This window comes from Leptodactylus fuscus, chromosome 1 (assembly GCF_031893055.1).
Source record: "Leptodactylus fuscus isolate aLepFus1 chromosome 1, aLepFus1.hap2, whole genome shotgun sequence".
Classification (NCBI taxonomy): Eukaryota; Metazoa; Chordata; class Amphibia; order Anura; family Leptodactylidae; genus Leptodactylus; species Leptodactylus fuscus.
The window spans coordinates 344870245-344885780 of record NC_134265.1 but is presented as its reverse complement, the minus strand read 5'-3'; the positions used below and the strand labels follow the sequence as shown (position 1 = coordinate 344885780).

General features: G+C 41.3%; 1 protein-coding gene across 3 annotated transcripts in view; it reads right to left on the bottom strand.

Moving 5' to 3' along the window:
• The window catches only part of LDB2 (LIM domain binding 2), a 306202-nt gene extending 290918 nt beyond the window's left edge, over positions 1-15284 (bottom strand). For all 3 annotated transcript variants that reach the window (XM_075261646.1, XM_075261655.1, XM_075261663.1), the window contains exon 1: positions 14971-15284. In XM_075261646.1, coding sequence (XP_075117747.1) covers positions 14971-15102 — 132 coding nt within the window. In that variant the 5' untranslated portion in view covers positions 15103-15284. The remainder of the gene's footprint in view (positions 1-14970) is intronic.
• Between the last annotated feature and the right edge of the window lie 252 nt (positions 15285-15536).

Sequence of the window (15536 nt, the reverse complement as noted above, 5' to 3'; positions counted from 1 at the left end):
AATTGATATTGATGCTGGTAGCGTGCCTTGTTTTTGGATATATAGGCCGCTGGTTCCTCTTTGTGACATGTATTTTTCTCTCCGCAGCAGAAATCCAAGGCCCGGCAAAGGCTCTGAAGATCATTTTTAGAAAAAATAAGTAGGCCCCGCTGACTGAGCGCTGGGCTGCTGCCGGTGCCTGTATGTGCTGATACGCTCTCATTATTTCACATTTAACTACTGCTGGCACACGGTCATTTGCAATACTCATAACTTATGTTTTGTGTATATTAAATGAGCGCCCGAATCACAGTAGTCTCTCCCATCTATCATATTATTACGGTCAGAGCTGATTTCAGATAAGTGCGCGCAGTATTGTGGCGCACAGGGTTATTTTTAAGGTTCACACTGAGAATCATAAAGCTGGAAAGCAGCATTGATTATAATTCACAAGCCCGGCTGAACAATCCATGCCACTTTAAATATTGCTGAATTATGTAATGTTAGGCATGTCTGTATGAAATAAAGCTGGGCATAATGTATTTTATATGGCGATCGGGTGTGTTATAAATCATCGCTGCATTCTGTATGAGAAACCCATTCGGTATAATCCCAGATTTCTGAATTCTCAGTATTTCATAATAGAAAAACTGGAACGAAATTATTAGATTTTATTATTTGAAAATATTATATTAGCTAAGTTTTAAATTATTATTTCTGGCTGTATAGTAATAATACATAACGCCATAAATCTAATTTTGAATAATCATAATTTTATGTTATGCTTCATTTCACCTCTAGGAGTGCTGTTGTGAAATGGAACAGTTTTGAACTGAACTGCTTATCTTTCCTTGTGCTCAGCACAAGGAGAGGGGTTTAAGGTTGACTGGGGAGACACAAGGATAGGTAGTTCTTAGCCAAACCCTTGTACACCTCATATACCTCATTTACATAAAGAATAAAACAGAATCTGTATTAAATTCTAAAGCAAATAATTTACTTGTCAAACACTATACTTTATTAGCCATTGGAAATGACAGTTTTGGTTGAAGCTTTTTTGGAAAAGAAACTTTGACTTCATACATGCTGAAAAGATGTAGTAATAATAATAATAATAATAATAATAATAATAATAATAATAATAATACAAATCTTTATTTATCATGGTGACATATTCTGCCGTGTTTTACAAATCAGAGCTCGTTCACACCTGCGCTCGGGGTTTGCAGGTTTCCGTGCTGTATGTCCTGTACTATAATCGGTATGGGACAGTGTGTCCCTAGGAGGCGGGGGCTTCTAGCAGCATAGGCAACCATAATACTAGGAATCCCTCCACCATCATAAGGGGCAGGCTGGTAAATCTGGCCAACACATGGACCAAATGGGCATGTGAATGTGCCCTAACTCCTGTCCATACCTCCCAACTGTCCCGATTTCTGCAGGATTCACGAATTCGGTGTCCTGTCCCGCGGTCCCGGAGCTGTCACAGCTCAGCTCCTGCCTTACTGCTGCGCACCGGCTTCGGCGTGTGTAGGCGCGATGTGATGATGTCACATCGGGCCTACAACTATGTGAGTGGAGTGAGAGAGCTGCGGGGGAGTGTTGGAAGGTGAGTAAGTATTTGTGTTAAACATTGAAGGGAACGTAATGTAACTGTATGAAACTGGGTGCATATAGGGGGGAGAACGGCATCACATTGGGGCAGATGAAGGGGGGGACGGCATGACACTGGGGCAGATGAAGGGGGGAGAACGGCATGACACTGGGGCAGATGAAGGGGGGACATGAATCTGGGGGCAGAGATGGAGGGGACATGAATCTGGGGGCAGAGATGGAGGGGACATGAAACTGGGGGCAGAGATGGAGGGGACATGAAACTGGGGGCAGAGATGGAGGGACATGAATCTGGGGCAGAGATGGAGGGACATGAATTTGGGGCAGAGATGGAGGGGACATGAATTTGGGGGCAGAGATGGAGGGGGGGACATGAAACTGGGGGCAGATAAAGGGGTTATATGAGACTGGGGGAGAGATGCAGGGGGGAATGTAATTTACAGGTGACTATAGGAGGATTATAATGTGTGGGGGCACATGAAAAATTAATGTGAATGGGCGGAGTCAACATAAAAGTGGGCGGAGCTAAGTTTGTCGCATATTTTGTCCCTCTTTCGGCCTGTCTTGGCATTTCTGCTATTCTTATGTCACATATATCTACTGCCCCTTTCTCATTACTACTCCAGATCCTTCCCTGACCACCTGTAAAGATGTCTAAAATTTTTAGGGCATTACCGAAGGAAACACAAAAGAAAACAATAGAAAGCGAGAGAAGTTTCTAAAAATAATAACTAACATTAAAATAAATAATGCAGTTGTAGGAAAGATAACAAAATTAAAAATTTATAATTGTGAATTATCGGAAACATTTAGAACTTTTCTAATGTTTGTATGTATAACAGAAAGGAATCCAAATAAAATGAATTCAGTGGAATTGTAGCAGTCAGAGCTCGGGTTTACTCATGCGCTATCTGTACCATGTACGTGCACATGTTCCCCCTGCTGGTGGCGGACAGTACACTGCTATAGTATGACGATATATTAATGGAACTTTCCAATATCAAAAACTTTTTCATATTTCTATCCTTAGTGTCAGATCTTATCAGACAGCCCTGCTGTGCAGCACATGTATTATAGCAATATATTCTATGTGTGGATGTACGGTATATAATATCATACTGTCCATGGATATCCCTATAAATACTACGACTATTCCCATTATAGAATACACATGTCATCGCCTTAGATACAGCCTTTAATACACACAATACACAACACCTACATCTACTGAATGAGTAACAGCTTGTGAGATCTCCATCCCATTGTCTGTTCTATAGAAGGAAGTTGATGTTTCCTGTCACCAGTGTCCCCCTATTGTACACTGTGTAAGTCACAGCGAAGACAGATACAGTACAGAATCCCTACAACCAGATGTAGCAGAGCTGAATGTGTTCTCTAACTGTGTATAGTGGGATATTGATGGTTTCTCATTATCTATCTGTCTGTCTGTCTGTCTCCTATCTATCTATCTATCTATCTATCTATCTATCTATCTATCTATCTATCTATCTATCTATCTCATATCTATCCATCCATCTATCTATCTATCTACAGTCCTATAAAAAAAGTTTAGGCCCCCCTATTAATCTTAATCATTTTTAGTTCTAAATATTTTGGTGTTTGCAGCAGCCATTTCAGTTTGATATCTAATAACTGATGGACACAGTAATATTTCAGGATTGAAATGAGGTTTATTGTACTAACAGAAAATGCGCAATATGCATTAAACCAAAATTTGACCGGTGCAAAAGTATGGGCACCTCAATAGAAAAGTGCCAGTAATATTTAGTAGATCCTCCTTTTGCCTCTAGTCGCTTCCTGTAGCTTTTAATCAGTTCCTGGATCCTGGATGAAGGGATTTTGGACCATTCCTCTTTACAAAACAATTCAAGTTCAGTTAAGTTAGATGGTCGCCGAGCATGGACAGCCCGCTCTCAAATCATCCCACAGATGTTCAATGATATTCAGGTCTGGGGACTGGGATGGCCATTCCAGAACATTGTAATTGTTCCTCTGCATGAATGCCTGAGGATTTGGAGCGGTGTTTTGGATCATTGTCTTGCTGAAATATCCATCCCCGGCGTAACTTCAACTTCGTCACTGATTCTTGAACATTATTCTCAAGAATCTGCTGATACTGAGTGGAATCCATGCGACCCTCAACTTTAACAAGATTCCCGGTGCCGGCATTGGCCACACAGCCCCAAAGCATGATGGAACCTCCACCAAATCTTACAGTGGGTAGCAAGTGTTTTCTTGGAATGCTGTTTTTTTTGGACGCCATGCATAACGCCTTTTTGTATGACCAAACAACTCAATCTTTGTTTCATCAGTCCACAGGACCTTCTTCCAAAATGAAGCTGGCTTGTCCAAACGTGCTTTTTCATACCTCAGGCAACTCTATTTGTGGCGTACGTGCAGAAACGGCTTCTTTCTCATCACTCTCCCATACAGCTTCTCCTTGTGCAAAGTGCGCTGTATAGTTGACCGATGCACAGTGACACCATCTGCAGCAAGATGATGCTGCAGCTCTTTGGAGGTGGTCTGTGGATTGTCCTTGACTGTTCTCACCATTCTTCTTCTCTGTCTTTCTGATATTTTTCTTGGCCTGCCACTTCTGGGCTTAACAAGAACTGTCCCTGTGGTCTTCCATTTCCTTACTATGTTCCTCACAGTGGAAACTGACAGGTTAAATCTCTGAGACAAGTTTTTGTATCCTTCCCCTGAACAACTATGTTGAACAATCTTTGTTTTCAGATCATTTGAGAGCGGGCTGTCCATGCTCGGCAACCATCAAACTGAACTGAACTTGAATTGTTTTGTAAAGAGGAATGGTCCAAAATCCCTTCATCCAGGATCCAGGAACTGATTAGAAGCTACAGGAAGCGACTAGAGGCAAAAGGAGGATCTACTAAATATTAATGTCACTTTTCTGTTGAGGTGCCCATACTTTTGCACCGGTCAAATTTTGGTTCAATGCATATTGCACATTTTCTGTTAGTACAATAAACCTCATTTCAATCCTGAAATATTACTGTGTCCATCAGTTATTAGATATATCAAAACTGAAATGGCTGCTGCAAACACCAAAATATTTAGAACTAAAAATGATTAAGATTAATAGAGGGCACAAACTTTTTCATAGGACTGTATCTATCTATCTCCTATCTATCTATCTGTCGATCTGCTATCTATCTATCGATCTATCTCATATCTATCTATCGATCTGCTATCTATCCAAGATTGAGTCTGCTGGGGATTCCCCTCTGAGCTTTTGCTGGTGGCCAGCCACAGTTCCCCTTCAGGTCCGGCGGCTGAGGCTCTCCTTCAGGTCCACCCCTCAGCGTCTCTGTAAAGGCTCCCCGGCTGCAGTGCTCTATGCAGCCTACAAAAGAAATGACGATTTTTGCAATGTATTGCAATGTATTAGTATTGTAATGCATTGCATTAGTGATCAGACCCCCTGGGGTTAAAGACCCCTAGGGGGTCTAATAAATGCAAAAAAAAAAAAAAAAATTAAAAAAAAAATTCAAATCACCCCCCCCCCCCCCCCTTTCCTAGAACACATATAAAACTAAGGGTGCATGCACACTACGTAACGCCGGGCGTGTATGAGAGCCGTACACGCCGGCGTTACAGCAGGGCTGCCGAACACTTCCCATTCACTTCAATGGGAGCACTCGTAACAGCGGCGTTTACGAGCGCTCCCATTGAAGTGAATGGGAAGTGTTCGGCAGTCTGCCGTAATGCCGGCGTGTACGGCTCTCATACACGCCCGGCGTTACTCAGTGTGCATGCACCCTTATACTGTGAAACACATACAGTACATGTTAGGTAACACTGTGTCCGAAAACGCCCGCTTTACAAATCTATAAAAATATTTTTCCTGTACTGTAAACACCGTAGCTGGAAAAAAAAAAAAATTGTCTAACTGCCCCTTCCCCCCACTTGGAATTCAGTCTAACTATAGCCTGGCTGAATATAGGGTATCTGCAGTGCTCCTGTTCCGTCGGGAAGGGGTTAATAGGAGCACTGCAGATCCCCTATAGTCAGCCAGGCTGAATTCCAAGTGGGGGAAGAAACTCAGTCCTCAAGCTCAGGGAAGGGGCAGACAGACAACCAAAACACCCCCTCCCCTTCCCCAGCAACTACTGCACCCAAAAACTCCGACCATTATAATTTTTGAAATTTTCCAGTAGCTGCTGCATCGCCCCCCCCCCACCTCGGCTTATACTCGAGTCAATAAATTTTCCCAGTTTTTTGTGGTACAATTAGGGGCCTCGGCTTATACTCAAGTATATACGGTATGTATTTAAACCTTAACCACAAGTCATGTTGGAAAAATGAGGTGAAAATCACATAAAAATGTAAAGGGCTTTCTGGTCCTTAAAACATGTTTGATACTGATGACCCACCCACAGGATAGGTCATTAGTATGTAGTCTGTGGGTGGTCTGAGACCCTCGCCCTGCACATATCAGCTGTTCCAGCAGCCTCTAATAGCTGCTACAGTGGATGGAGAGCGGAAATAGTCTGTTCTTAGATGATTACTAGGAGCAGCTCTGCAGCGCCGCCCATTGTATAGTGGCGACACTGAGGAACTGCAGTCCTTCTCCTTTATTAGGAGCAGACTGCTTCCACTCTCCATCCACTGTAGCAACTTCTGGTGCTCCAACCACAAAGTGATGACTATACAGAACACATGCATGCCCCTTCTATTGTGTTGTAATCTCTACTGTACTTCATATTTTCATGTAGATGCGTCCATTAGTATATAAGAGCCCTGGTCCACTAGATCATTCTCCTGCCCTGGTGGGATAGTCTGACCCTGCATATTGCACACACCATACGGTATATATGCACAATGCAAGCTCTGACCATACCCCGTATATTCTCTCTCATTTCCTTCTTCTCTTGCACTTATAATAATTGTAACCTGTATATTATCTGATTAATCTTCTTACAAATGCAAATTACTCCTCATATTCTCTTTCACATTTTACTTTTGTAAACATTAATAACACAATAATCTATTACCACGCTGCCCCTTTATGCTTCTTCTGACTCATCCATTTCAGCTTCTTATCTGTAGATTCCTGTAGTTACTGATCTCTAACTGGGTAACAATAAAACCGCATCATACTCTCCCTGTATACAACATTACCATGTCATGGTATGGATATGAATGGAGCACAGAACTGCTAGTATTAGGATTAAAGGGGTTAATGTGACCGCACCATGGAGGAGGAGTCCTGGAAGTGATGATATGGCCCCCAGAGCCCTGATCTCACCATCATCCAGTCTGTCTGGGATACACAGAAGGATTGGAGCAAGTCTACATCTACAGAAGATCTGGGCTTAGTTCTCCAAGATGGCGGGAACAACCTCCCTGCCGAGGTCCTTCAAATACTGTCTGCAAGTATCGAGAAGAAGGAAGGCAAAGGGCAAAGGTCACACCAAATATTGATAGGATTTAGATTTCTCTTTTCTTCACTTCATTTTGTTAATTGATAAAAATAAACAATTAACACTTCTCTATATAAAATATTCTTACTTTGTAGTATTCTTAGTAGTACACATATCCTAGTCCAAGATGTATGACGTGGGAATAGCAACTCAGATGATAAAGTTTTCAAGAAAAGTTTCTATACTATTATATTATCCACAATAAATTGTCACCCTGAAGTTTTGGTTGGATGTGTTTTTCTTAACAGAAAACGAATTTGCCCCCCGTGTTTCGGTATAATACGCTCTGTACAGTAAATTCAGTACTTCTGATGTACAATGTACTGTATTATCTGAAGCCAACAATGTAACTAGATAGATAGATAGATAATACTATCTATCTATCTCCTATCTATCTATCTATCTATCTATCTATCTATCTATCGTTCTGTCTATACCTCTTATTTCTAATTCCACCTATTTACAGAATCTATCTATCTATGGTACATACAATATATATATATATATATATATATATATTGGATTCATCTTATATTCTATGGCATTTGAAAGAGACGAGCACAAACAAACACAGTGACACCTAGTGGTAAATCAAAATAAGAACATAGACATAAAGGGTCGGCACTATATCATTCAATCACCAGTGTTGTAAGTGGATGGATGACAAAGCTGATCCATACATTTATGGTATATTCTTCTGTTGTTTTCCCATAGTGACTGGTTACTTAGTGTACAGTATCTGTAAGTAATAAGTGATCTTGGCAAGTGTCCCAAGCTAAAAATATCCATGTCAGCAACAAGCAAGAGTCACTAGCTTTATAGCCCCTCTTGAGGGCTGATTTTCAGAAAATATTGAATAGTGAATTTCTTAAAGTGGCAGTGTAGCAAAAACACTTTATCCTCCCTGCTTTTCTTTAACGCATATTGTACTTATACCCCTGCCATTCATTCATGTGATTTTTATATTTCACTTTCTATGATTCCTCAGTGCAGCGTCACATAGGCAGCTAGAGACAGTACCATCAATGCCTGCTGGGGGCAGTGTAGTTATCTTTGTCTCTTTAAGAGACTAATCTATACGTATACCTTAAGGAGAATGACTTGTCCTCTTCTTCCTATTACTATGTCCATTCCTCAGCAGTAACTGTGATAGGAATTTGCGTCTCCCCTGCAGAGATCCTGCACGGAACAGGCCATACAGTTTATCATACAGATTGTAATTCATAGCAAGTCAGAATGAAATCAGAGAAGAAGAATCCCCCAAACTTCCAGATAGAAGCAATAACTGCATAGAATACTAGCTTCAATTATATATTTTGTAACATATTCATAGATTCTACATGTGTTCAATGAAAACAGAAATCCCTTGTCACCAATATGGAATCTATATCCACTTGCTATTTGGACTTTGATGTATTTGCTACACATTCGGTATTGAATAAACTACATTATCCATCAAAAGGCAAAAGTACATATCACAGTATCACTTTTAAAGGGTCGTTAATACAGCTCAACCCTCTGAACTGAATAGACTTGAGATGCAATACCGCCGAGAACCACTGCAAATGAGTGGCGCTGTTTCAAAGTTAATATGGTAAAAAAAAGGTTGTCTTAGAGCTATGTCTTTAGTTTCTTCCACTTTTTCTTCTTTAGTTTTTAAGTTTTTCCCCCACCTTATTTTTTGTAGATGATGGAAAAAAATTATGTTGCGATACCTGGAACAATTAGGTTGTTTTTGCTTATAGTAGTCTTATTAAAATTCTAATTATGTCCCAGGACAACTTGGTCATTAGTACATGAAAACTGCAATAGTTAGATAAACTGTCCATAGACTATCTATACATAATATATAGCTAGATAGTTGGGTATGGGTGAGCACTGTATTACAGGGGCCCTGCAGGGTTCTCCTTAAAGGGATTCCCTTACCTCAGCAGTCACCTGATAATCTTCTTTTTCTCAATGGTGGTTTAGTCATTTGTACTTTATTATTTTGTCTTGAGGAGGCGGAGCTGTAGACTAAAACATGATAAGACAGGAGGCGTGTCTCAGACTACCTTAGACTCCCTATGGACACTGTAGCTAAACTATAGTCACCAATAACAGCCCTGCCCAAATGAAGCTAACCTACAAATCGGTCAAGGAATACAATCTAGCAGCACAAACTTTACATGTGCTCAAATTCTCTGCAGTGCCCCCGCAGGATAATGGAAGTATTACACAACTTCTATTTAATTCACATTGTGTGTCCCCCAGATAGAGTAGCAGCTCCTTTGTGTGAAATACTTGTCTATTAAATCAGGAGCACATGTATTTAGAATAAGTGCTCCACACCAGACCACACTTTAGGAAGTCAATAGGACACACAATTAAGGCACAAGATAAGAATAGCAGATCAGTCAACAGCAGCCTATTGACAGTTTTCAGCAGCAGATTTCTAGGTAGCAAAAAAAGAGAGGCAATGGAGATTTCCTACAAACATAGTAATATTAGGAAGAGCTTCCCTTTACAATCAGATTTATATCCAGCAACTGCACAGACCACAAAAGGGTTGCTGGCTGCTCTTCTATACTATAATTAAAGGTAGAGCATTTAAGGTTGGGGGCTCACAGGGCAAAAACATTGCAAAATTCTGTGGTGTGTTCTCCTTTAGAGAGAACTTCAGTTATTTTCTCTATTAGACCATCCCTTCAACAGCAATAGTTATGTACTGACCGTCTAAGTCTCTAGTATTCTATCGTCTCCAATAAGTCACATAATCACAGTGTGACCTCTCTTTTCTAGCAGGACTTGCTGTGTAAACAGAAGGTCTCTTTCTGCTGCCTGCAGATACTATTGAGAGCCACCATGTGACCTCAGAGTTATCAGATTACCACTCCATGTTCCTCTATCCTACCTCTTCTGTGGAGAAGCCTCCCTTCTTCTTCTCTGCCCCTCACATAACCTCTCCCTATACCCCTCACTCACATAACCTGCACCATCTCTCATTATGCTCCCATTACCTTCCCCAATGTTATCAACAGCAGTTGGTGCAGCTTCCAGGACCTTTGACTTCCAAGTTTCTAGCAGATTTATAGTATTATGAACTCTGCAATGTTTGCAAAAACGGGAAATAGACCTGAGTACAACTACTAGATCTGAGTGCAGGTACTAAACATGGGTACAGTTACTAGATATGAGCACAGATAGTAAGCATGGGTACAGTTACTAGACATATGTACAGATACCAGATATGGGTACAACTACTAGAACTGGATACAACTACTGGATATGAGCACAGATATTAAACGTGTACAGTTACTAGACATATGTACAAATACTAGAAATGGGTACAACTACTAGATATGAGCACAGGTACTAAACATGGGTGCAGAACCAAAACATATGTACAGATACTAGATATGGGTACAACTACTAGATATGGGTACAACTGTGAGTGCAGGTACTAAACATGGGTATCACTAGTAGACATGGGTGCAGATACTAGATATGGGTACAACTGCAAAACATGGGTGCAGTTATTAGACATGGGTGCAAATACTAGAAATGAGTGCAGCTACTAGATATGAGCACAGGTACTACACATGGGTACAGTTACTACACATGGGTGATAGCACCAGCACTAGGGTTGAGCCGATCTTGAGATTTCAAGATCGATTTTAAAATCCGTTTTCCGATCATTTTCCAGCCGATCTCGATCCCGATCTCGATCGTGAAATTTGCTCGATCGCTGATCGGAATCCGATCTTTTCTGATCCCGATCTTCAACCCTAGTCAATGATTTTCTATGGGAAAAGTCACTTTTAGGGTTGAGCCGATCTTGAGATAACCTCTGACCTCGATCCCACTGGAAAAGATCGGGTCGGAATTCCGATCTCGATCGTGAAATTTACTCGATCGCCGATCGGAATCCGATCTTTTCTGATCCTGATCGCTCAACCCTAACCAGCACTTATTCGTTGACTATCTGGAGTGCTACTTTGAGATGCTGCAGAAACAACCCTGGGCACTTTTTGCTGTGACTCCCCTGCAGGATTGGGGTAGGTCTCCCACAGATTTTAGCCTTTGAAACTTTTCTGAAACCCGCAGCAATAATTGACATGCTGCAGGCTTATAACTATCAGTGCAGGGCGCTCTTCTCTGCAGGGTTCAGTTTCAGTATGTGGATAAGAGTTACTGGAATCTTATCCTTTATTGCAGCAGGTTGGCAGGCGGCCAGTTTGCGGTGACTTAGTGCCCGCTTACAGCTCACTATGTGAGGAGTCGACAACCTGCTGTGGACAGAATCCATAATGGTGATGATACTGATCATTGGCAGTCTGAAGCCCGTATAGATGGTAAGCCTTATCTACCGTGTCAATTCCATTTTTCTGTTCCATCTTAAAGGGCTTATCCATGATTAGGAAACAGCTGCTTTAATCCTCTCAGGAAGTGACATCACGTCTGCTGAATGGGACCATGTGACCAACAAATGTGATGTCACTTCCTGACACTGCAGAAAAGAGCAAAAAAAAAAAAAAAAAATCGGAATCAAGGCAGTGACAGACCCATCCCACGATGGACATAATTGACACCCTAAGTATTCCTTTGAGTGTGTATGTCGGGATCCACTGAGGTACCAGGTGCTCCGATGTATTGGTGATTTTCCATCACATTTGTGATGTAGGCTCAGACTGTCCCTCCAATCCAGATGCAGACAGAGCCTTGTCCTAGCAATGTTCATACAATGATAATCACTTGTTGTCAATTAAATTCTGCTCTTTTTGCTGCTCTAGGAAATTGGGAGCAGGTTCAATGGGAGGCAGAGATTGCAAAGAATACGTGTCCTGCGCCATCTTTCCAGCTGATTTAGTCATGGAGTTGGCGGCTTGAATCTGTGATGGAATGGCGATGGCCAGGAGCTGGCGGCCATAACATCGTGGCCAGAAAATGAAGAGGAATTCCTTTTCATTTTGCGCTATGTGAACGGCTCCTTACTTTGCCGACAAATGCATCATGACCATAATATGTATTCTGACCCTTAGGGTACATGGATATACAGACTGAATGACCATTACTGCACTTCTCACAATGGTGGCCATGGCCATGTGGAATATGGTATCTATTCTCAGCCCCTTATGGAATAGGAGGGGCTAAACAGATAGATACATTTATATGGAAGAGTCAGTATAACTTCTTTTTTTTTTTCCCCATTTATATGTCTATTCTGTATAGGAGTCCAATGATTGACGACCTCCCCTGTATGACTGTTCATACACATCATCATTTACTAATTAGGACCGCCCACTGGACTCCTAAACCAAGAATGAGCAGAGATACCAAATAAAATACAAGTTAAAGTGAATCTCCCATAATACTAGATATCCTGCTTGCTAAAATGTTACCTCCTTAATGTGACCTGTCCCCTTTAAATAAGCCGGAACCTCCTGATAGCCACCTATCACCTATAAGCGCATGCGGTTTGTAATGTGATAACGATATAGAACTTTACGTAATATAACAATGTGTCATTTTTACTGTTCCAAGTAGCATTACGGCTGAAATTATTATTATTATTTTTTTTATATTATGATTTTTTAATTTTTTTTGCCTTTTTCAATGTTATATTATTCTACTCTTACATTAATGTCCTTCCGTGGAACTCCAGAATATCAAAAGTTTTAATATATATAAAAAGATAATCTTTAGAAACTAAGTATCAACCGTATAGAAACACGTCATAAACCAAACTTCTTCTGTACACAATACAGGCTTGTGTTAGCGCAAGTATTCCAGGGAAGCCACTAGCACTGCCATGGGAGCCAGAGATTGCATAAACTATCCCTATATCTAGTAGTCCTATCCCTATATAGTGCTTATTTACACCATAGGTTTGATAGCCGTTTTTTTTTATAGGATAGCGCACGCCCCCCATTGAAACTGGGATATTAACAGGCCATATGACCGATCTGTATCAATAGACTCAAGTCCATGAGAGATCCGTGTACATGGATTACCCTTGGGTGTACAGTCGACCGAGAAAAATATACTGTTTCCCGCCAAGTACACAACCCTTATGTGTTGTAGTTTATTTCTCACTTTACTTCCTATCATTGAATATCCTATTGACTTTGCAGGTCTCTGTTCACCTGGTAGAACTTGTTCAATTCTTAGTGTCATGTCTAAGAAGCTGTGGGGGTTTGTCATCATGTACTATGCACGTGTCTTTGTGTTTAGTATGGAGATGCCTGTATATATGTGCACCTATATATCCTTGTGTGATTTTTCTCTAACCCAAGAGAGAAACCTATGAAATCCAACTTACTACTTACAGATATAGAAGAGCTCAGTTTGTCCTATGTCCTAAACCACCTATTACTGATATTTTACATAGGACTGCATAGAATAAAGAGATGAAGGATACTTTCTGCCCTGTCAGACAAAGTTCTTATAGAGAAACAACTAAATTACGATAAGAAGTGGTCTTCTATGGATGGTCATAGGCATAATCTATGGGGAAAGTGGAAATCTGCACTTATTGAAGAGGTGGTCTTCTATGGATGATCCATAAGTATAAACTATGGTGAAAGTGGAACATGGTCCTGATAGGGGGTGCACTTATCGAAGAGGTGGTCTTCTTAATAATATTGATAATAGGGTATATAGTTACATAGTAGATGAGGTTGGATAAAGACATGAGTCCATCAAGTCCAACCTATAACCCTACAATCCCTACAGTGTTGATCCAGGGGAAGGCAAAAAACCCCATGAGGCTCATGCCAATTGCCCTATTTCAGGGGAAAAAATTCCTTCCCGACTCCAAATCTGGCAGTTAGTATAGCACCTTGAGCACGTGTACATACAGATCAGTAAGATTAGACAGATGTGCTCGTCACTATTTAAGTTCTGCGTCACTAGAAAAGTACTATAAGAAGTGGTCTGGTAGGGGTGGTCTTCTCAAAAAAGATGTCCAACACGCATCATCTATGGTGAAAGCATCACAAGTAATCTGGTCCTACTAAGGGCGCACACTTCTTAAAGAGGGGGTCTTTGGCATATTGAGATAATAGGGTATAGAAGCTGGAGCACCCAAATCTATACAATGAAAGTACTATAATACATCCGATATAATGAAATTGTAATACTAAGTAGCAAAACATCATAGAAGAGTGACATAAGTAGATATTATGATGCAAAACAAAGTCAGCTCTGCTACATCTAGACAGAACGCACTTAGTATTAATGTCTATGTACACTTCCAGTATATTGGGGTTATATATATGGGATATGAAGGTCCACATGCGACTTGGCACTTTAGCCCTCTCTAGGTAACAGTAGCCTTCCATGTCTGTGTATCAGCTCTTATTTCGCACTTCTGTGAAATAACTCGACACATGTGAACCGTGTTGACATCATACAGCTGTGCAATGGCATGCACGCCAGGGTGGCGACAGAACACATTTGGAGATACAGGTGCTATAGTGCGCCTGGCATGCATCCAGTTCACACACTTTTCGACACTTTCCAAAAGTGAGTTGCACAGACGGCCAGAACTTCTATCTCCTGAATATTCATCACCTTCCGCCCATGCCAGTGTCTTCCCAGTTCACCAAACTCAAAGTAACACGATATTCCATAAGTTTACAAGTCCTGGGCACAGGTTGCCCCTTCCCAGCTTACTAGTCGCCAAAAGCGAATAAAATGAGTCAAATCGAAGAAGAATTTTTGACTCTTTAGACTCCAATCTTAACTTTACCCCGGTCCTTCGGTGAAACATTGTAACACAAGTCAGCATTCCGTCGTTCCCTTATAGAAGCCTTTGACAGGAGAGGATAATAATAGACAATACAGATATTGACGGAGGGCTCGGACTAGGCACGGTGCAGGTTATAGGAGACTATATGACGGTCTATAGGCAAAGGTTGGAAGGACTTACCTCTGTACGAGATTGCAGCCTCTTGTTCAGCTCGTAGATACGATACTCTGGCTGCACCATGTATGGAGTATGCCTTCTGTAGAAAGGACCAAAGGGAGAAGAATAGAATGGGTCATGCTGAGCGCTGGACATATTCTTTTTTGCTTCCAGAGAATCAGAGTAGCAACAGCATCCATATAGAGCTCATGGGCTGTATGTTCTCCCCAGCATAAACTAGCAGTATGCAAAGACAGATCACACTGCCTGGGAACTGCTTGTAAAGCCCTCTATGGCAAGACACAGAGAGAAAGAGAGGGAGAGATTGGAGAGAGAGGGAGAGCGAGCACCAGAGCGAGCGAGAGAGGCTGGATAGCTTCAGGCTACACTGCCTGTTTTTAAAGAAGCCGTATGCCAATAGGGTCACTTCCTGTCCACACAGTGGGCTGCCGCACATACACCCGGCAAGAATTTCTCTACATTTCATCCGCCAATGTCCCATAGGGAGCCCCCAGACTTTTTATGCCGCGCATCTATCCCAATTCTTTAGATTCTGCCTCATTTTTATTCAATCTATGTAGGTGTGTTAT